This window comes from Lepidochelys kempii, chromosome 2 (assembly GCF_965140285.1).
Source record: "Lepidochelys kempii isolate rLepKem1 chromosome 2, rLepKem1.hap1, whole genome shotgun sequence".
NCBI classification, from domain to species: domain Eukaryota; kingdom Metazoa; phylum Chordata; order Testudines; family Cheloniidae; genus Lepidochelys; species Lepidochelys kempii.
This window is the reverse complement of record NC_136381.1, coordinates 211,235,262-211,258,708: the sequence shown is the minus strand read 5'-3', so window position 1 is coordinate 211,258,708 and position 23,447 is coordinate 211,235,262. Positions and strand designations below refer to the sequence as shown.

Here is a 23,447-nt window from a genome sequence, read left to right as displayed (position 1 = left end):
TTCCGAGTGTTTTGTGCATATGTCATCAAAATCTTTCTCAAATAGAAAGTAGTTAGTTTTTTTGTATTGAATACATTTTCCCATTAATATGTGCTTTCTAGTCTGACGTAATATATGGGCTTTCATCCTTGTACAAATACAGAAGGAGAATTTTAGGACCTAGCATTTTGAGGCTGTAGCACTAATTGTAACTTCCAAAACCACAGGCTATGATTTACCTATTGGAATGAGAATTAACATTTAAGGTAACAAGGAAAACCTTAAGTCTTGGTATACTGGTGTAAATAATTCTCTTTAGTGAATCAGAAAACTTGCAAACTCCAGTAATAATTCACATAGACCATTTCATGAGAGAATAATTCTCATGTGAGGTGCTCAAGACTGGAAGTCTGAAAAATTAAATAGAAGGCAGGAAAGAGGTGAGTAGTGATGGAAATATTGAGGGGACCGTCACTAACCCACACTTCTGTAAACTTCAAATGCACACTAAAAATGGATTTTTGTATTTGCAGTTCACTGAAATACTAAGGGGATGCCTACACTACAAGCACTACAGTGGCACAGCTGCGATGCTGCAGCTATGTCGTTGTAGTACAGACACCTGCCACCATCGCTGTAGTAAATCCACCCCCATTAAAGGCGGCAGCTAGGTCAATGGACAAATTCTTCCATTTAACCTAGTGGTGCCTACACTAGGGCTGAGGTCAGTTTAACTTTATCTCTCAGGAGCATCATTCTTTTTCTCATCCTGAGCATCCCTAGGTCGGCCTTAGTTTTTGGTGTAGGCCGGGCCTCCAGCTCGCAGACTAGTGAGATTCTGTTGCTGTGCTGAGGCAGGTCCAACACTTGTGATATGTTCCAATGATGGACTGTACCAGGCCTTTGTTGGCCGCCTGCTGGAAGCCCCCTGGTCTTACAACACCCCACCCCAGGAAGGAGCTGCCAATCAGGACCCAGCAGGCTCAGATAAAAGGAGCTGCATGGTCTGAGCAGGTCAGTTCCTGGCTGGGGCCAGAGGAGCAGGGAAAGGTGCTCTGTGCTGGTCACAGGCACTCGAGGGAGTACCAGAAGATCTGTTCTGGTGGTACTTGCATTGAGCAAGGAGGAAGAGAATTTGAGAACTACATGGGAAAAGGCCTGGCGAACAGCAGCAGTGAAGTGAAGGAAGCAGTACATGGTTGCTGTACGCAGGATCCCTGGGCTGGGACCCAGAGTAGAAGATGGGCCTGGGTCACCTCCTCCCGCCCACCCCGCCAGTCACTGGCAAAGTGGCCTAAGCCCCAAGAAGAGGGAAAGGCTCCTTTAAAAGCCCAACCAAAGGACTGGATAAAAAGGGCCTAGAGATGGGGCTGAAGACCCTGGTGAGGGCTGACAGCATGTTGAACTCTTTGCTACCCCGGAAGGGGTTCATCCTGACTATGTGATTTGGCCAGAGGACTGAGCCACTGAAGGCCTACCAAGCTAGGTCAACAACTTACAGAGTGTGACAGGGGCAGGAAAGTCCTGCAATACCACACCCAGTTGCTAGGAGGCCCTCCTGAGGTGAGTGCCCCATCACAACTCCACACAGACTTAAAAGGGAGTGCTGTGTCATCTTGGGTTTGTCTTGACTATGATAAAAAGGTGTTATTTTTAGAATAGTTAGCTAGCACTCTAAAATAGTGTATACTATTTTAAAGTCATACTTTAGTGCATGCTAACTAGTTGAGTTGAAGCCTTCGACTTGGATTAATTAATTTATGGCTTCAACTCAACCAACTAACACATTCTAAATAGTCTTTCTTCCTGGCCAAGACAACCCCTTTCAGATTTTCCTCAATAATGCCTTGAAACAGGGCTATTTATAACCGGCTCCTAGTTGTCCTCTCCATCCTGCCATGCACCAAGTGCTCACACCTCACTGATCCACACTTGATGGCCTTCTCTTCAGTGCAGATTAGTGAGGTTCTACTGAATGTTTGTTTGATGATGGATTCAATTTTTTCACAGAGTTGATAAACCATAACACTTGCTAATCTGCAAAGGGACTTGAATGCAGATTCAAGAATTTACAGTCCAAAAGACAAATTATATATATCAATTAGTACAATCAAGTTCTGAGAAAAAGAAAATGTAATGAGCATGGTAGGGCAGTTTAGGGAAATTAGGTGACTCATATTTTAGGAACTAAAGGAGCAGAAGGTGACTGGAATTCTAGAGTTCGGCTACTTTTGCTGCTGAGTGACAGAATTTTTTAAAATGTGGCTGTATTGTATTGTTTTTAGGGAATTTTATTTGCTACACCTGAGTGTTTAAGGCAACCAACCGATCTTGTTCGTCTTTGGCTTCATGAGTCTTCACGTGTTTATGGAGATAAACTGGTAGAACCAAAAGACTGTCATTTCTTTCATAAAAAGCTGATAGACACTGCACACAAGTATTTTGAGGTAAGGCCATAGACTGGAAATATCTTATTCTGCAATGTTGATTAAATTAAAGTTTCTCAGGGATATGTCAAGTTTACTGCAACTATAAATCACCACAAAAGTACCATACTGTAGCACAAGAAATTGCAGCCAGTGAATGTGCTGATTCAACACACTCCCTTTAACGTCATCTGCTAGCAGGGTTTCTGTCGAATAAAAGTAAGCACCTGATTGATGTGGTAGTGGGTACTAGCTTTCTAATGCCCATAATAAGTAAGGCTTTTTCAGTCTGATATCATTAATTCTGGTCTCTGCAAAGATGGTAATAATTTTCTTCTTGACTATAGTTGTCCACTCAAGTGTGATTAGCTGTGATTTTCACTGTTAGCAACTTTAAGCAAACACTTGAGGCTGTCCTTAAAATGGAGGCAATGACCTTCTCACTGACATGAATCTTCATGTAGTTGAGTGTATTTGAGGTAACAAGATGGTGTTTATTTGATCTGTTTTTTATCATAACTGTGATAAAAATATATTTATTTAATACCTTTTGTAGCTTTTTCCTTGTGAAACTAATTTTTTATTTTGCATTAGAGTTTTCCTCCAACAGTTTGACTGATTAACAAAACGTATGCAACTATTTAGTGCAAAACAAAATGATCTTTATTACTTAGTTTTTAATTGCGGCATTTATTTGGGTATCAGATCACTTAGTTATAACAACATATAGTTTTGTCATCTGGGCATTTGCAAATACCATAAATATAAGCCAATCTTACAGAAAATAAACAATAATTAGATGCACAGTAAACAAGGTTTGCAAATAAATACAGGTTATGGTTTCAGATTAGATTTTCTGGGCTAAATTCTTGCCTGATTTACAATGCAGTTACAAGGAATATTCTTTTTCCTCTTACTTTATTTTGTTTTCATTTAACAACACTTTCATTCAACTTTTCTACAACTTTTCCCCCTGTCTAACATGGCACGTACAACAAACAAAATGTGTATCTGATGCTGTCCTTTATATCAGGCATGGCATAACATTCCTCTGGGAATGCAGCAAAATGTCAGCAAGATACGATAGCTGGATATTAAAGCCTGTAGTTTTTTTCCTGAATAAATGGGTATATTGGTGCCTATACCAAAGTGTGAATTAACTATATAGTGCTGTGGTTCTTCAAAAACATTTGTTACTCTGAAATATATCCATTCTTTATCAGACAAGGCTGTGGGACTATCTGAAATAGAGCTTGTCAAAAAATGCATGTGTATTTCATGGGAGGGAAAGAGTTTTTTCTTGAAATTTTTTGCCAAAAATACCCCAACTCCCCCCTCCCCCCTAATTTCAAACAAACAAACCCATTTTTCATTTTTGACACTTTGGGTCCACACACGCACGCGCTTTTCCCCCTTGACATTTTGCCACTGAAAAAGAAGTGAGAAGAAGAAAAACAGGTAGTTTTTTGGGGGGGACAACTAAAAATTGGAAACCTTTTTGGGCCTTGGAGGGTTTCATTTATTTTATTGTTGAAAAATTGGAAAATTTAGAAAAACATGAAAATTTTCTGCAAAAAAAATTAAGAAAGGTGAATTATTTTCAGAAAAAAGGTTTCAAATAAAAAATTTTGATCAACTTCAAGTTGAAGCTTTCCAGCAAACTCTCTATCTATTTGGCAGTATTGTGGGCTTTTGCTGAACGGTTGGACCAGCCATTAAATGTACGACATTTCCTATGTTTTTGGACATTTTTTTTTCCTCCCTACTTGCTAGGGTGTGGAAGATCACATTCTGCTCCAGCACCCGCTCATTTATTGCCATTTTGCAAATGGGGTAGCTGACCCTCGCTACATGCCTGTCAAGGAATGGGAAATACTGAGGAAGATACTTACAGAGACGCTAGAAAGCTACAATGAGCTTAATGCTTCTATGAACTTAGTTTTATTTGAGGATGCCATGCAGCATGTGTAAGTAGACTTTTTGAAAAAGCCCCATTTAAAGACTTATTTATGCAAAGCCCATACAGTCAGGTTTAGAGGAGATACTGCTCTCAGAGAACTATTGGGTAAGTGCCTCTTTTGGTAAGTAGAAGCACTTACACTATAGGTTAGCAGCATTTTTAATAAAACGATTATATTGAGAAGACCATCCAGCAGTGTTCAGGGTAAGAGAACATCACTGATACCATTAGGGAAATGCAGGTCAAGACTCTAATTAAGGTTGAGTTCCAGTTTACCTGTAAAGCAGAGATTCAACCTCTTTGTTTTACCCTTTAAGTACAGAATGATTTTTCTGAGAAATTACAAGTAAACCCATTTATTTATTCATTGAAATAATTTTAAAAATGGGTTCTTTGAGAAATTTAGTATGTGTCAGCCTTTTATTTAAGGAAGAGAGGGTGGAAATATGAAAAACATCAATAGTCTCTAAAAATCAGGCTAATCTAATCTGGTACCACAAATATTAAAATCTTATGATTATGGTATGGTGTCACTACAGGGCAGAGCTTAGGGTTTTTTTGGGAGCCTTAACTGCACATTTCCATACCTCAACCTGTCTAGATTTCTTGTCAGCAGAATCTGAACTCTGAATTTCCTTGGTTTGTAATACTTACAACAACCTGTAATATGTTTTACCCTTAGGTTACTAATATGTACTCTATATCCATCTTGTTGTTGTTTTTTTGTATGGGACTGTATATTGGAATCCAGCATGGCAAAAAAATTGCAGTGCAGTTTCTGAAATCCAAGTTAAACTGCAGCAGTTATGTTTACTGGCAACAGAGGCAGCAGTGTTTCTGTTTTCAGGAGCCAATGAAAGGATTCTGTGCAGTCAGTGGCTCACAAACTCAAATTGCTTCTACTTTTCACCATTTAAATTCTGTCTAATATACCCAGTCTCGCAATTAATGTGCAACGCTATGATTCTCAGGGAGTTATAGTGATCCCTGCTGACAAAGCTTAGTTTTACTAATGCAGTTCCTATTGTTTTTGGAGACAAAACTTCTAAAATGGAAATCTCTGCCCAAGCAGAAATTTAAATTAGAAAAATAATCCTATGGATTTTTTTCTTGAGGGCTGTAGATTTAGTTCTCGTGATTGGGAGATTTAAGTGATTATCAGAATGCCGAAGGCTTCTCTTGAAATGTTGGTAGCCTATTAACTTCTCACGGATAAGGTCTAGAGACAGCAAATAGCGTCCCTGCGTGTCAGGCAAAGTATTGGAGCTTCTTCGGGAACCTCAAGAGCAGCAGCCCCTGAAAGGTACATTTGGAGCTAAATCCCCTAAAACTTTCCTCCCTATTGTTAATACTCTTACGAATCAATTATCCAATCAATGTAGAGGCTTGACAAGGATAGCTTTGCCCATGAGCTCAACGTATCAGTCTTGGTTTAACAGGTTTGCTGCTCTCCTTTCTGGAGGTATCCCTATTAGACACAGATCCACTTCTACTGCTTAATTCAAAAGATTCCACTCAAGAATAGATGTCAGGAATGATTTCTGGAATGGGATAAGATCCGGTGTGATGACAATGTCTAAATTATCACACCATGTCTAGGGTTCTCAGTGAGGCAAAAGGTCAAGGTGTCTTAAAACACCTCTGTTATGGTGATATTGAACAGAAATAACCCTAGAATTAGATGACTGAAATCTTGACATTTCAAAAGACAACTTTCACGATTTTTTTAAATAATGAATTTTTTGTCCTTTTTTTTTTTTACTAGCTCAACCTAGACTGTTGTTTATAACATGTCTGTTTTCTCTTTAACTCTTAGAAGCACTGATCAAAATACTTCCAACAGATCCTCATGAAACTAAATCGTGGTTATTCTGAGCCAAATTCTCATCTGGTGTAAACTGGCACAGCTCCATTGACTTCAGCTGAGAATTTGATCTGTGGTTTAATATCACCTTGGCTTAGGATGTTTGGTGACTAGTCAAGTTCTTTCTTTAAACTCTAAGCAAAAAATGCCAGGTGTAAATTGAGGGCTGATCTTCAAACATGTCTTCATGAAGTGATTCTATAGCAAAATTTAGTTACAGTGACTCTTCACTTAATGTAGAAGTTATGTTCCTGAAAAATGCAACTTTAAGCGAAACAATGTTGAGCAACTCCAATTTCCCCATAAGAATTAATGTAAATGGGGGGGGGGGAGGCTAGGTTCCAGGGAAACTTTTTTGCCAGACAAAAGGCATTATATACATTTTAAACAAGCAATTTAATACAGGTATTAAACAGGCTGTCACCCCCGCCATCAGCTCCCCTATGCTCCCCTCCCCCCAGCACCACCCACCGGCAGACCCCGTGGATCAGCACCTTCCCCTTGCTCCCCCCCGCCTCCTGCCCGCAGCAATCAGCTGTCTTGCGGCATTCAGGAGGCTGGAGGGAGGAGCAAGGACGTGGCGTGCAGCCTCCCCTCTGCCTCCTGAACACCACAAATGAGCTGAGTGCTGCAGGCAGGAGGCGGGGGGAGCAGGAGGAAGGCACTAATCTGTGGGGTCCGCCAGCAGGCGCGGGGGGGGGGAGGCGCATAAGGGGGCTGCCAGCATGCAAAAAGCAGGTGGCCAAACAACATTATGGGGAGCATTGCACAACTTTATATGAACATGTCCGGTAATGGAGCAGGGATGTAAGATTGAAACAAAGTTAAGCGAAAGGACGTTAAGTGGGGAGTTACTGTAATCCCTTTGTCTTGGTGGTCCAGATCGCCTAGTACTAAATACCTAATGTGCTCTTAAATGCCTGATCTATGCCCGTTGAAGTTAAATGAAAGTCTTTTTACTTCAGTAGGCATTGATTAGGCCTTTAAAATGTTGCTGAACAAGAGGTCACCTTAAAGGTTGTACATCCAGTGAACTCAGGTGGAGGAATGGTGCTGCATCTATGCTATTTGGGCAAGGAAGATTAATCTCATCTATCTATCAAGATTTCCAAATATTGGAGAAAGTTGTCAACAGAAAGATGAAATGATGATAGCATGTATATGGAGGTCAGGAGCACCCTAACACAAAAATAGTTACAGCCTTACATTACATATCCAGGGAAATTAGAAACTGAATTAATATGATCCTTGTATTCTATATTGTATTCATTTTTCCATCTTCAGATGCCGCATTAGTCGTATCTTGGAAGCCCCTCGGGGTTATGCACTTCTTATTGGAGTAGGCGGTAGTGGAAAACAAAGCTTATCTAGGCTGGCAGCATACATCAGCTCCCTTGACATGTTCCAGATCATGCTGAAGAAAGGCTATGGGATCCAGGACCTAAGGGTAAACTGATAGATATTGTTTGATTCCCCTAAGAATTAGTGACTTTGAGAAGTTGCTGTTTGGAACCTGTATAATGACGATAAGAGTGCAGGAAGGGCACTACAATTTGAGATTAGAGCTGGCCAAAAATTTTCAGACCAAAAAAAGGTTAAAAATACCCCCAGACCTGAAAAAGATATTAAGTATTTTGCTTGAACCAATATTTTTCAACTTTTTCAGTTCTCTGAAAAATTAAAATAATTTTGTTTTGGGTCAACCCTAAATTAATTTTGTGTTTGGTTGTTTTTTTCATTGGCTAGTGAATTGAAAAATCAGTTATTTTCACAGCTCTTCTTTCTGGAACAAAACTTGTGGTTCCTATGGTTTTCAGCTGTGCTTTTAAAATTTTCTTTAGTTCAACAGAGAAATCATAGGTGGAAGGGTACTTTTTGTCTATTTACATATTTTACAGTATTTTGGTAGTTTCCCTTAAATCCTGTGGAAATTCCTCCCCTGCCCCAAAGGTAGCTATTTTCTAAGCTTCAGCGATATGGGTAAAAACTATGGTACTTACAATTATCCCCTTTGTTATTAGTTTTTGTTGATCAGTTGTAAGCTCATTAAGTGGAATAAAACAGGGCAAAATTCTGTCTTCTGTTACATGTGTGCCATTTAAATTAATGGAGCTACTCATATACTTAAAGTTAAGCCTGTGCTTAAGTGATTTGCTGGATCAGGGCTGGATTGTTGAGGACCTTGGGGATTGACTCCTATGTGCACTAATGGGGAAGAGGTTATATAGAATTTCTTCACCCCCACATTCCTTGTGGAGCAGCAAGTGAAGATTCCAAACCTAGTGGCCAGAGTGCTAGATGAGGGTCTGTGTATGACCCTGGCTGGTGCATTATGGCCCCAATAGAAAATTATCTGCCAGTTTGGACCAGGATCAAGCCACCAGAGCATATGCTTCATTGGCTACTAAGTGCAAAGGAGAGGTACAACAGTAAAATATGCTCCAGTGCACACTTCTCCCCCAAGCCATCCTTCCCAGCACCAACATGAAAGCTGAAAACACACTGCATATGGTTCTGCTCTACTTCCTATCCATAGAACCTTGCAAGCATATAATAGAAAAGGCAGGGGATTTTGCCTATAGTGAATGGCAAGAGTGTATATATTTATGCTGCTTTTCTTCCCTATTTGAAGAATATTAATTTGAAACCACCTGGAAGTTAAGGGGATTGCATGGAGATTGTAATGGCAGAATTTGGACCTCACTGAGCTACTGTTGCCACCTTATCACAGAATCATAGAATACCAGCCTTGGAAGGGACCTCAGGAGGTCATCTAGTCCAACCCCCTGCTCAAAGCAGGACAAATCCCCAAATTTTGCCCCAGATCCCAAATGGCCCACTCAAGGATTGAACTCACAACCCTGGGTTTAGTAGCCCAATGCTCAAACTACTGAGCTATCCCTTCCCCCGATGAAGCATTCTAGCTAGGAATGATTTCAAGTATAGAGCCATTTGTTTTTTTGTATTCAGTTTTTGTGTGAAATAATCCTTGTATCCTGAAGTCGTCATCTCCTGCTAGACTTCCTGATCATTTCTACAATTAATTGTGATGTCAGAATTGGAGGACAATGGCTTCAAGTGAAGATTTGGGGCTTTTCTACACTGCCCTGCAGTTCACACTACCGGGGAGTGAAGGGTAGTTTGCCCCAAAGTGCTGTGCTGTGATTCCTTCATGTGGACAGCATGGGAGGAAACCAAAAGGTTCCTAGTTGACATCCTGTTCAATGACGATGATGTTAAGATGAACTAGGAACCTTAGTTCACGCCTGCAGCATCCACACAGGGGGAGTTACAGCATAGCATTTTGGTGTAAACTGCAGTTCACAGTTTGGGCTGTGTGGCAGTGTAGACATAGCCTAAGATGTAGCAGCAGATGAACTTTTGCCCTAAATGATTGAGGAGGGGAGAGGAACCTGCTGATCCCGGTCAAAGCCAGAAGATCTCCCTAGGACTGGACCACATGGCGGGCTGAGCATATCAACTGGCATGGTATATCATCTATATCACAAAAGAAATCAAATTCAGATGCAGGTGATGTCTTCTCTTTTTCTAAATTATTTGTTCCATATTTGTACAATGCTTGGCCCAATGTGATCCAGATCCATAACTGGGGCTCCTAGGTGCTATCGCAATACAAATAACAATAACATCCCATTCCTCTCTCAACGAAATCCTTCAATGCTCTTCCTAGCAAAACAAACAAACAAAAAACCCTTTGCATTCTGCGTACAACAGATACAATAAGAAAACCGATCAAAAAGATTAAGCTGGCTTTTCTGTGTGATGCCTAGATATTATTAGCATAATTACAACTGTTCTTGAGGGGGAGTTACTTGGCAGAGGTGTTACAATATCAGTTTTCACTATATTAGGAGGCAATTTTTATTGATTAGCAACCTGTTTTCGTCACCACCACTTGGTCATGTCAAAGCCACTGTTCTTGTCATCAGATGTCAAAAACTGGAGATAACCTGCTTTTTTCCCTTTGGATGCAATGTGGCAAGCTAAAAAGCTGGAAATAAATTGTAAAGGCAACGAGGCATTGCTGTCAATTACATGCATTTCATGCTTTCCCCCCACTGTATCAACACTTTAACAAACCATGAATGATTGCCTCTTTTCCTTACAGGTAGATCTTGCCAATTTGTACATCAAGACTGGAGCCAAGAGCATACCCACTGTGGTTTTGCTGACAGATGCCCATGTTGCAGATGAGCGCTTTCTTGTGCTGATTAATGACTTGTTGGCATCAGGTGATTAGACCAACACATTTCTTGAAAGATCTTCCCCAATGACAAACGATCTGTGGTTTCAGTGAACTTTAGAGAGAGATTATTTGTCTTTGAGATGTTTGCAGGGGGAATCCTTCAAAAGCAGCCATTTTAAACCCAGCCAACTTGAGTATTATATCTAGTTTGCTTAAGGAATCAGTGCCCCCTTGAGAAGGCTAATAACAAGGTCATGTAATTCATAGATTGTAGACTTCATGCCCCTGATTCTTCTCTTCGCTGATGTCATTTTACACTGATGTAATTCCACTGATATAAATGCATTTATTCTGATTTTGCCAGTGTAAGAGAGAGGAGAATCGGGCTCTGTTAATATTTTGGGGTACGGATTCTGAATTTGGAGGTCACAAACAGGACGAGGGCAGGTTATGACCAGCATCACATTCTTTATTGCTTGAGCGGAGTCCTGAAACTCTTTTTCACTTGTAACACTGTCTGGAAAAAGTTGAGAGCTACTGTTTTAGAGGACAGCACACCCATGAATGTACTTCATGGTTTGTAGAAGTAAAACACAGAATTTTTTTTCACTTGAGAGAAAATTCTCTCTTTCGATAAAAATGTCTGGGTAGCACTAGCTGTTGTTTATTCCCATAGCACCTAGGATCCCCAGTAATGTGCCAGTAGCCCACTGTGCTAGGATCTGTACAGACAGGACAAGAAGGTAGTCCCTGCTGCTAGATCATATAAAACATACTTTAGTTAATAGTTTGGACTCTTGCTTTTTAGGACTTTTCTGATTTCTTCTCTCCCCTGCCCCCGTCCCCCTTATGCTGTTATGCAGGAGAAGTTCCAGATCTATTCAGCAATGAAGATATGGATGGCATTATTACAGGAATTAGGAATGAAGTCCGAAGCCTGGGTCTGACTGACACCAAAGAAAATTGTTGGAGATTCTTTTTGGACAGAATACGACTACAACTAAAAGTAAGGAAAATCACATGCTAGAGAAACTTTGTGAAACCAGCAGCTGGTGATGGAAAATTGGATTATTTGAATATGCTATCGAGTGTGTTTAGAATCCAGGATGCTACACATAAAGATGCACATTTCCACATGGGTAATGCCTTTGACAATGAGCTTACATTTATATAGTGGCTTTCATGCAGAAAGATCCCAAAGTAACGTACAAACGGGTTACAAACTATGGACCTAATTCTTCCCTAAATCTGTCTTGAAGTTATTGGGAGCTGGACTAGGCTGTAACAGTATATGCAAGTGTATTTAGATACAGGCCTTATCAATACTGGGACTCTAACTACTGGTTAGCTGCACTGGTGTAAATCATGCCTGCAGGAAGCATTTGCACTAGTGATTAAAATTTCACTTTAGAGTCCCCTTCACTCCCTATCATAATGCAGTTGTTTTATAGGTAAAATGTTGGAGCTGTTTAACAGAGCAACACTACAAAGCAATTTAGGGTAGGATGTGAAGAAGAATGCCATATCCTATTGAAACCTAGTGTCGGGGAAATGTTATGTAGACAGAACATAGTTATCCATGTTGGAAACTGGAAAACAGAAGCCAGCCACTTTGCTCTTGTGAAAAGTGTCATGGCATCTTTAAAAGCTTGAAGGTCACACACACCTCAATTTTACATCTCATCTATACAGATAACAAGAATATCCACTTTTATAACTGTTTAAAAAAAAAGCAGCAGTTTTGGATTGAAATGGATATAAATTCTTGTACTGCAGGGATTAAGCTGATCTCTAACCAATTTTCACCTCTCTTCACATCCACTTACTCTCCGCTGCTTTTTTGTGTCTTCTGCCTTCCTCTCCTATTGCCATCACTTCTGTCCTCCATTGGTGATTTTTTCTTTAACCCAGAACTGTGGTGAACATTGGATATTGGTCTCTGGGAGGCATAGGGAGGGTCTGGTATGAATTGCATTCTCTGCTACTTTTGATCATCAGGCTTCAAGTGCATCAGGGGAAAATAGCTGCCCACTTGATATCTAGCTCTAGTTAGTGTTGTTAGTCTCTCAGGCTCATGAACATCAAATTCATATGCAATTTTTTTTTAAGAAGGGAGGAAAAAAACTGTGAATTCCTGTATATCTCTTCCTCAGTTTTATCTTCTCCCTTCCCTTCCCTTCCCTTTGTACCCCTCTGATTGCTCCTATGATTTCATTATTTTTAAAAGGCCTTTTTAAAAACCTGCTTTCAAAATGCCTCTTACCTTGCCACCATTTTGCAGGTCTCACACTGTGCAAATTACCATTTCTGGAGACAACAACAGGGGGTATCTATTCATATCGCAAAGACTGCAAACTAGAGATTTTGTTGTTTTGTAGGAGACATAAAATTCATGAGTTAACACACTCACAGATATCTGTATGTACTTATGGTTATTGCTGGGTGACCTTCCTCCTCCTCCTCATCCTCCTCCTCCCTACCTCCTTTCCCCAGATTTGTGGTGTAAACACAGACTAATAAGATATAAAAGAGAATACATTAAGTATTTCAATCAATTCCTGAACCTCAAGCTTAATGATGAAGGTAAAAACATCTCTTTACTATTCAGTGTTTTACTAAAATCAATGCTATAGATTAAGCCCCTGTTTTCTTTGTAAACACTGCTTATGTTGTACCTTAGTTAGGTCTGGGAGTAGAATCTGGACTTCAGATTAAATCTGGGCCCTTTTTTTGACAAAACATGCAAGAGTAAAAAGCAAAATGCCAGGATAAGAACAACAAAATTATTCTATTTGGAGCTTCAAAACAATGCTGCTATTAAAGTGTGGGGCTGACACCAATTCTGCTTATGCTGGTATAAATACTAACAACTTTTGTTAAGGTTACTGTTGCTTCAACCAGTTCCCCTCCTCTCCTCCATGACTGTTCATTCCTCACTTTTCCCACCTCCTGTCTCCTTAATTATCTTCATCATTTGCTGTAGAAATTAGCTCTGAAATGCTTTGGCATTCTGAGGCCCTTGCCTACAGGTCACCAAAATAAGCACTGGTGGTAATTTGTTGGCTACATCAGAGCAAATGCAAGAACACGTTACTAGAATGTACATTTTAAAATCTCAAAAAGTTCTGTGTGTGAGGACTGGAAAGCAGGTGGGATGTGTAGCTAATTCAATAAAGCCACAATTTATATGCTATGAGGAAGTTAAAAGAAAGCATAAAAAGTACAGTACCTTGTAGATACTCGTGAGCTATTTTGAGGTGGAAAAACCAAGTAAGCTTAGGTAGAAAAGCATCTGCACCCCAAAAGTGCAATATAAATCATAATTCCACAGGTTTAATTAAATAGGTCATCAAAAGTAATTATTATACCATAAAAGTAATTGTGCCTAACATTTAGAAAGGAGAGAAACTACTAGTTGGGACGGAAGACTGAGAAACTGTTAAATTCTGAGTTGCTCCTGCTTAGCAGTGTGTGCAAGACTTTGGATTTTGATTGTCCTTGCATCAAAGGTACTCAGAAAGCTGGGTATGAAATCTGCATGAATGTGAGGAACAGAGGCTTGGTCTACATTACAGCATTAGGTCAACATAAGGCAGCTTATGCTAACCTAATTATGTCAGTGTACAAACTACAGACTTGCTCCCGCCGATGTAAATGCCCTACTACACTGACATAATAACTCCACCTCCACAAGAGGCATAGGGCTTATGTCAATGTAGTTAGGTTGATGCGATGTCCGTGTAGACACGGCAGGTTACTTGCATTGGCTGTTGGTTGTCATTTTTGTCAATTTCATGGCTCCATGCTAGAGCCGTGAAATTGACAAGAAAGCCCAGAGGCTCCCGGTTCCCCGCCTGGAGCAGAGCTGCGCCTGCCTGCTCCCCAGTCCCAGCCAGGCTGTTGCCCGGGCTCCTGGCTCCCCATTCCCCACTGGGAGCCCGGCTGCACTGAAGCTCCCTGCTTCCCACTGGGAACGTAGCAGCCACTCAACAGGGAGCTGAGAGCCCCAACAGCAGGTGTGCTCCTGGAAGGGAACCCAGAGCCCTATTGGCAGCTGCAGGGAGCTGCAAGTCCTGACATGGAGTGGGGAGCTGAGAGCCACCCTGGTGGCTGCTATGCTGCCTGTGGGGAGCAGGCTGCTGCTCCCCTGGGCTCCCAGTGGGGAATGGAAGCTGGGAGCCCTGTTGCAGCCTGGTGGGGAGCTGGGAGCCCGGGGGTGGACCAGCTCCTGGGGGGAGCAGTGCATGTAGCTGAGAGCCCAGGTTCTCAGCCCCCAACACTGCCCCTCTTCAGTTGGTGGAAGTACTCCTGGTGAGGACACACACCACCGACAGAAGAAGGGCAGTGTTGACATGAACCACTGCAGTAATTACTGCAGTAGTTGTAAGTCGACCTAACATAAGTTGACTTACGTTTGCAGTGTAGCCATACCCTTAGTTAAGTGGGAAAGAAGTAACAGCTTCATGAGATTGGAACATAGTTTTGCAACATAGAAAGGTGTAATAAATACAACTTGGTGTTATAATTGAACTGCATGGTTGCAGAAAAGTAGGGGGGCTGTATGGAGGAGAGGGGAACTTATTTTAAGATCACAGAGGAGAGGAGGCATGAAAAAGGGGCATGAAAAAGTTCAGATAATCAGCCATACTTTTGAGATTCTCTAACAGAACCTCGTATCCTATTTTTGTTCACTCAACTCTGGTTCAAAGCTTATTATTGTTGACACATTCTCAAGTGCTATCCAGGATAAATGTACAAGTGAGTTATGGGTAGAGGAATCTGAGGTAAATATGAGAGGGGTGTTCCCTCTGTCTGTAGATAAACTAGATCAACTGGGGAAAACAGAGTGACTACAGCAAATCAAATCTCCATTATAATATGAAATAGTCATTTCCTTCCCCCCCCCCCGTGCCACACAAAGAAATAAACAAACCGAGATCATAGCTATAGCAAAGTGAAGCATTGTGCCAAGCATGATGGAAATTGAATTGCTACATGTGAGCCACAATTAATTAGGAGTAAAATAAAAGGGGGTAAATGGAATAAAAAATGATGAGGGGTGCAGTGCAAAACTGAGACCATGATCCCAAATGCATGGATTTGGGGCCTTAATTTTGTTTTTTATATGTAGGATTTTTCCCAGTAACAGCTCCAGTTGCCTTCTTACTAACTCAGCTGGTATTTTCATGTTAACAGTTGACTGTCTTCTTTACTTCATCTCTCTTCACCTCCTCTCCCATCACTTTCTTCTCCCTCTCTGCCAGTCTTTCACTCTCTCCTCCTCCTCCCCCCCCATCTCCATAATGATTTGCAAAAGGACTGTTGAAATTGTGCTCTTTATGCTAATCTTCTGGCCAGTAGCCTTTCCCTCTGAGATCAGTGCCAGCGGTTCTGTGAAGCTGTCAGTGATCACACAGTCCTGCTTCTGGAGCCAGCACCATCAGGAGGAAGCACCACTTTGCCCCTACACCACTAATTGTGAATTCAACAACAATTTCCTTATCACATTGGTAGAAAGGGCGGAAGCATGGGCGGAAATCCCCATAACCATGCACTGATTTCAAGCCCTTCAAAGTTAGAAGAGACCAACGGCAAAGTGACAAAAGCCACATGGGTGGTGGTGTTGCAACAGACTCTAGAGGTGCCAGTCAGTGATGAGGGTCTCCTTTTATGAAGCATGGCAAACCGGCATAAGAAAAAGACCGTCCTTGCCCCCAAAGAATTTACAATCTGAGCATAATCTTCATTATTTGAATGGTAGTTTGGGGTCATTGCTGCTGGAATTTATTCACCTTTGCCCATAAGTGCAGATTGATTGCAACAAATTGTCCATATGGTTTCGTGAGCTACAGCTCACTTCATTGGATGCACCTGTATCGGATGCTGTAGCTCACAAAAGCTTATGCTCAAATAAATTGGTTAGTCTCTAAGGTGCCACAAGTACTCCTGTTCTTTTTGCGAATACAGACTAACATGGCTGTTGGTCTGCAACCTGTCCATATGGGTTACTCCCACATGGAAGAATTTGTAGAAAACTGTTCTGTAGTAACTAGTCTTCGGTATTTTTTTTGTATGGAAGCCACTCATCCCAACTTGTCTTTCTTTCCCCTCCTCTCCCAAAGGTCTGTCATCCCTGCCAAATGTTATTCCTGACCAATCCCCTCTATTTTTAATCCTTCCTTGACTTCTCTTATTTCACCCCTCTATATTTCCCCCACCCCAGCTTTCTTTATCTCTCTGCTTTTCTTCCTTTTCAGCTGGCCTCACTTTGCTTCTTGACAATTTTCTGTGAATAAATTATAACAGCAGTGACAGATGACTAAAGAGGCAGAATAAACCTATCATCTATCTAAAGTGCTCCGCCAGTCTCTGTCCTGGCTTCTGCAGTTATTAGGAATGATTATAATCAATTCTGGACGTTTTAGTGAAAGTACTATTTGGGTATTTTTCCACTGGAACTAATAGTATTAAGATACTTACTCAAACAGATGTTGATACCACATGATATGAAGTAGTCCTAAATAATAAGAGAAACAATGTATTTCATCTAGGAGGGTAGAAATGGGCAAAAAAACACTCCTTCTCACTTTTGACAGTCCAATGCTTGACAGTCAGCTAATTATCTTAAATCAAACATAACGCTCTAAAAAGATGTTAAGTAGAGTAAATATCCACTCCACCAGCTCCTCTGGAGTAGCTTTTGCAAGACACTGATATCAACAAATAGTCTCATCGTGGTATTAATTGTTGTTATTATTTAGTTTATTTTTTTATTTAATTTTTTAATCTATTTTTTATTTATTTATTTATATTTTACCTAGATGTTTTAGCCCTGATGTGGAAGCTGTAGTCTGCTTTCCAGAAAGAGTGATCATTGGAAATGCATGTACAAACTATGAGCCCTTTTCTTTTTTTCAGATGCCTTTTGAGCTTGCAGGGAGATTTTGAAACATTATTAGATATTACTTTAACCTACATAGCCAATCTAACAGTCTCTCTAACTGTCTCTGTGTTGACAAAATTTTACAGTCACATTACTGATTTTAATATACATCAAGCTAAATAACTGATACTAGCTTGGGGAGGGAGGGGAAGAACTGACAGGCAGGCATTGTTTGTATAATATACAATATAGTGAGTAAAACTTATCTGCATCAGGTAAAACTGTTTTTTGCCTAAGTTCATTAGCTGCTAGGCTGATTGGAATTTCAGCTGTGAACCCACTTGCAATGGCTCATTGCCATGGTTCACTACATTCCTTTCTTTAATCGCCTCAACTTGCCATGTAATTCTTTACTCTCTTTTCCCTCCTCATCTCTGCAGATCATTTTGTGTTTCTCTCCAGTTGGTTCCACGCTGAGAGTTAGAGCTCGGAAGTTCCCAGCCATAGTTAACTGCACAGCTATTGACTGGTTTCATGAGTGGCCGCAGGAGGCCCTGTATTCCGTCAGCAGGAGGTTCATTGAGGAGACGGAGGTGATTGAGGTACAGAGTTTCAAGCTCGTCAATCAGATGAGAAAGCAACACAGATCCCTGAAAGATCAATAATTGAATAAGCTGGAAAAACAATTTCCTTTTTCATTCCTTTTGCATATTCATTGTCTTTTAAGGTTATAAAGCTTACTCCAGCTACTGACTGCATTTCTATGACATGGGGTCATAGAAGGGGGAGGGAAACAGTGCTGAGAGTGCATGGCTTATCTTTCCCAAAATTTCCCTGGATGTTGGGCTTTTGGAGATCCCACAGACATGGGATTGCCCCGGGCCATGGGGTAGATTTAACCCTGTCAGTATAATTAGAGGTGTTCACTAGCACAGTAATAAATGGGGTCCCCAAACATTTGCAGTCTACAACCCAGATTGTTACCTCAGCAGAGCTAAATGTTTTCCATCCACTGAAGTTCTGGGCAGGTTGAAATCTTCCCAGCAGCTACACACACAATGCAGCCAGCAGTTTAAAACCTGGGGACAGAGTTATTTCCTCCCCTTACACTGGAGTCTGAAACTTGACCCACCCCAAAAAATCCCATGACAATATGTTTCCTTTTAGGCTTTCAGTGTGTAAAAAAAGCCCAAACATAGCTCCTGTGATGGGCTTTTAAACAGCCTGACAGCATTTTTCCAATTGTGTTTTTTCTCCCGTATTGTCTTGGGGGTAGTATGGAGAAAGGAGAAAGCTACTCATTAAAAGACTTTTAAAGGACATTGACCTCCTTCTTTCAAGGGTGTTTTGTTTCTGTCCCTCTTTCAGCCTGATAGGGATGTGAGGGTGTATATCTGATCAGGCAGCTGGCATCGTTACGGATGCTGATGGCAGAAACTGATGTGAAAGCGTAGATAATCCAGTTCCTAATATTACAGTGCTTGCTCCTATATAGTTCACGTTAATCCAGAAAATATGTTTAATCTCTTTCAACAACTCTGAAAATATTCCTCTGTGAATTTTGCATCCCAGGATTTTGGGAAGACCATGGATCCTTTCCCTTTTCACAATGGCAGGTTCTGAGTTGTTTTTCTAAAGTAGTGTGTAAGTGAATTTGGTGGCTCTGAAGGAGAGGGACTCTCAGCAGAGGCTGGTGTGCCAGCTTCTATATGCATTGGTGGCTGGATCCTGACTTTAATATATGATTTACTATTATGGTATTCAACCTCCTTTGGTCAGAGACTGCCAAGGGTCTGATAACAGCTTGTGTGGTGGCTTTGTGATGTAGACTACTATTTTCACTAATGAGCTACGTGCCAATTTGAACTCTGATCTCCAGATGTGAGAAGTTGGTTCATTAGCCCCTCGCTCCCCCACATGTGGCTGTTTTTAAAAGTTAGAATCTAATGTGTGTGGAAATTTAATGCAGAGAGGGTGCTGATACAGTTTCATTTATAAGCAAGAAAGATGTCGGGACATTGTTGGTTTTGGTTCAGTGGCAATTAGTGTGTAGAAACTCTGACTTTCAGGGGACAGTACTTCCATTTTCCTGGGTCCATCTAGTGATATAAGGGATTTGTAAAGACCTGAAGCACAGGATTTCAGGAGTGCAGATGAAGAGCCTAGCATCTCAAGTCAGCTATCCCCTGGCATTAAGGAGAAACCCCATAGGGAGAGTTTCCAGGCAACCGAATGCTGTGGGGATGGCAAAACCTGCAACTGAAGGTCTGGTAGTGGCAACAGGTAAGATAAGAGCTCTTAGAAAAGTACTTGCAGAACTTGATGCCACCAGTTAGATGCAATAAGGACTGGAACTTTGGGAAAAGAGACAACAAATTTTGTGCTGGATTAATATATTTTCTGTTACTGATAAACATCTGATTTCTGTGATAGACTTTAGTTATTAGTTAGTTGAAAAGCCTGAATAGGGAATAAAATTTTAATGTGAAGGAGACTGCAGTATTTGTGCTCCATTCATAAGGAAAAAATACAGAATCATTAAAGAATAAAGTAAAGAAGGGATGGAGGGCCCTCTTTGGTGATCTTTACATCCTGGTAGCAGAGCTATTTTGTGTCCTTTACCTCTTGTGTCATTGACAGTGATCAGTGCCAGGCAAGTTGTGATATGAAGCGTGACCAATGACATCTACTGGCTATGGAGAGACTTGCTTCACTTCTTATCTCAGTGTCTCACATCACTGTTTGCTGTAGCCCGCTCTACAGTGGTATACTGATGCCTCCTATAGGATTCTAAGAGCAAGAGAGAGAGAGAGACTTAGAAATCCTTACTGTTTTTGATAAAAACAGCTCAACCTTGCCTTGTAAGGTACTTAGAGAGATGTTGGTGGTAGGACACCTGAATATATATAATTTTTTTTTTGCTGTTTTATCAACTTACACATTCCTGTTTAGTTTAAAGGAGAAATAAGGATAATGTGCAGAAGAGAGAGCATGTTTATGATGCACTTCCTTTTGTCTAAAGGTTAAGCACATTTATTTTGATTTGAATGAATACAAATTTTGATCACTTCCTTAATAAATTGAAATCCACACCATTAAGAACACAACATGGGTCATCTCAGTTTAGGCATTTTTAACAGACCCTTTGCTAAGAATGTTTTTACATAGTATAAAGTACCTGCTTTGGACATCTGGAAATAAGTCATTAACAGAAGGATATGTGCATATGTGATTCTCTTCTGTACAGAGGCACAAATGAGTGGATAACTGTCCCTAAGAAATATTTTTCCTGTTCAGCCTAATAATGAAATAAATGGCAGTTGACCCAATAGACAAAATAATTTGACGTTTTTATCTTCATCATCAGACATTTATTTTAGACTCGTCTCAGCACTCTCTCTTCTCAGAGTATCATTTGATGGTTGAGACAGTCCAGATAATGTCAGTGGGTATGTGAAGCCAATTAGAAGACTAACATGGTAAAACAAGGTATAAAAAGACAGGCAAGGGAGGTGGCAGTGGAAGGGGGTATGGTGGACCTGGAACAGAGAAGGACAGAGCAGCTATAACAGCTGTCTTTTTGAAAGAAAAAAAATACTAAAGGAGACAGAAGAGAAGCAGAGATGAATCAGAAAGGCAGGTGAGGTGAGTAACATAGCAAAGAGGGCAGCTGAGAAGTAGTGGAAAGTGTGAAGGGGGAATGATCAGAGAGGAATGGGGAGCAAACGGAGGGTCAGGAGAGCTGCAGAGATGTATTAAGGAAGTAGGGTGGGAGAGGATTACCCTGAAGAACAGAGAGACCCTTAGCTGGTATCTGGCCGCCTCTGTCAGCTGAAAGGGATTTATGTGGGTGGGATTTTCCTTTTTTCATTTGTAGCGCTGATGTGTTTCATGGGCAATTCAATTTGCTTCATTTTAGATATTTAGATATCCTTTTATTGCCTCTTATCAGAGGAGGCTTCACCTGTGTCCAAACTGTTGGCATGTATTATGATCATGTCATCCAGTAACTTGGGAAGATGAATGCCAGATCTACAGTTAAGCACTTGGTTATTGGTTTAACCTACACTCAACTTTTAATTGTCCCAAACCTGTGTTTTAAGAAAACCGCAGTAACTACAAGAGGTTTGAGTTTGAGGCAGGTTTTGAAACTGTGCTTTAAAAGAAAAAAATCACAACAAATAAAATAGTACAGCTGAGTGGCCCCTTTAAAAATAAACCTCTGAATTTAATGCCAGCTCTCTTGTGGTGAAATGAAACAGAAGAAATTCAGGCCGATGGAGAGTAATTGGATTTTGTGGTTGGTTTAGGGTTCGGCATTTAGGCAGCATCTACAGGTGAAGAGAGAAAACCAGCTTTCTCCCCACCTCTAGAATGAAATCCTGGCCCCACTGGAGCCCATAGGAGTTTGAAACCAAAGGCAAATTGGGCCAGGATTTTACACCTATTGTTTAAAAAGTCTAACACTGTATTTTGGGATTGGGTCAGGGGAAGAACTGGCAACATCCCAAAGCTTCATTCTCATCGGTTACTAGAATCTCTGGATGCAACTAGGCAATGGTTATTGCATATCACCATGTTCAGTGGGACTGAAAGTCTAATCAAAGAACTTCATTTGGACTAACAGAGGATTTACAATGGCTCTTTTGCAAAACCCACATCAATTTTCAGTAAACTCCTTTTTGCTTTATTTTTGAATTGTGTTAAAAAAACTCAGCTATTTGACTGATCCTAGCAGCAGGATTTCACCAGACCTGCACTCAGTTCTTTCTCTTCTTACTTCCTGTGCAAGGGCTAGAAATACCCAGAAGAGACTCAAAATAAAATATATGAAGATCAGTGGAGTGGTAAACGATGATAACAGGGCAGAAATGCAGAGCAGTCTGGATCACTTGGTAAACTGGACCCATACAAACAAAACCTGTAATACAACCAAATACAAAGTTATACAGAATGAAGGGGACCTTTATTATGGAAAGCTGTGACTATGAAAATGATCGAGGGATCATAATAGAAAAGTAACTGAACATGAGCTCCCAGTGGGATACTATGGCAAAAAGGGCTAATGTGATCCTTGCATGTATAAACAGGGGAGTAGAGAGCGGGGGGCGGTGTTTGCCTTGCCTCTGCATATGGCACTGGTGAGATCAATAGTGGAATACTGCATACAATTCTGATCACGTTTTTAAAAGGATGTTGAAAAATTAGGGAGGGTACAGAGAAGAGCCACAAAAAGGATTCCAGGGCTGGAGAAAATGCCTAAAAGTGAGAGACTTAAGGAGATCAATCTGTTTCGTTTATCAAAAAGAAGATTGAGAGGCATCTTGATTTACAGTGTTATAATTATTCTCATTAAGAAAAAAATACTGGTACTGTAGGGCTGGAGAAAGGTGGAGAAAGGTATAACAAGATCCAATGGCTGGAAGCTGAAGCAGACAAGTTTAAATTGTAAATCAGGCACATGTTTTTAACAGTGAAGATGATGAATCATTGGAAAAAACTACCAAGGGCATTTGGTGGATGTCTTCAAATCAAGACTGGGTGTCTTTCTGGAAGATACGTTTGAGTAAAGCCTAAACAATTTAGTGGGCTCAACGATGGGTATCTGGGTGAAACTTAATGGCCTGCAATATACAGCAACTCAGAGCAGATGATCTAATGATCCCTCTGGCCTTAAACTATGAATCAATGAACAAAGTGTGCAGCTGAGAAAAGAAAGTGACTTGCTTTACTCAACAGCATCCTCTCCAGCTGTAGGAGTCTTTCTGGAAGGGTACTGGCCATAGTGTGGTGTAGTAGGAAGAGAAAAGGAGCTTCAAATAAAGAGAGACTGGGGAGGAAATGTAGAGCATCAGAGTAGAAGTCAAGTTGGTTCTGGTGGGGTTTTTTAAATGTTTTACAGCAAAAACTCAAATTGATAAACATTAACACAGCTTGGCAAAAAGAAAGAACCCCAAGTAGAGATGCTGAGCTTTAAATGCCATATATTGGGTGTATAGGGTTAACTCTTCATTATTCAACTTTGGTTGGGGCTGAAATAACGATTGTAAAGTGTGTTCTCTGAGGTATTGGCCCATCTGTCTAATCTTAGTATGCCACGTAATCTCCACCTCCCACAACCAACTGTA

The 23,447-nt window shown here is 40.7% G+C and overlaps 1 protein-coding gene across 1 annotated transcript in view; it reads left to right on the top strand.

Annotated features, from left to right (window-relative positions):
* The window catches only part of DNAH11 (dynein axonemal heavy chain 11), a 291,551-nt gene that overhangs the window by 152,836 nt on the left and 115,268 nt on the right, over window positions 1-23,447 (top strand). Inside the window, exons 50-55 of the mRNA XM_073333745.2 lie at window positions 2,265-2,426; window positions 4,179-4,372; window positions 7,514-7,676; window positions 10,359-10,482; window positions 11,300-11,442; window positions 17,760-17,921. Coding sequence (XP_073189846.2) covers window positions 2,265-2,426; window positions 4,179-4,372; window positions 7,514-7,676; window positions 10,359-10,482; window positions 11,300-11,442; window positions 17,760-17,921 — 948 coding nt within the window. The remainder of the gene's footprint in view (window positions 1-2,264; window positions 2,427-4,178; window positions 4,373-7,513; window positions 7,677-10,358; window positions 10,483-11,299; window positions 11,443-17,759; window positions 17,922-23,447) is intronic.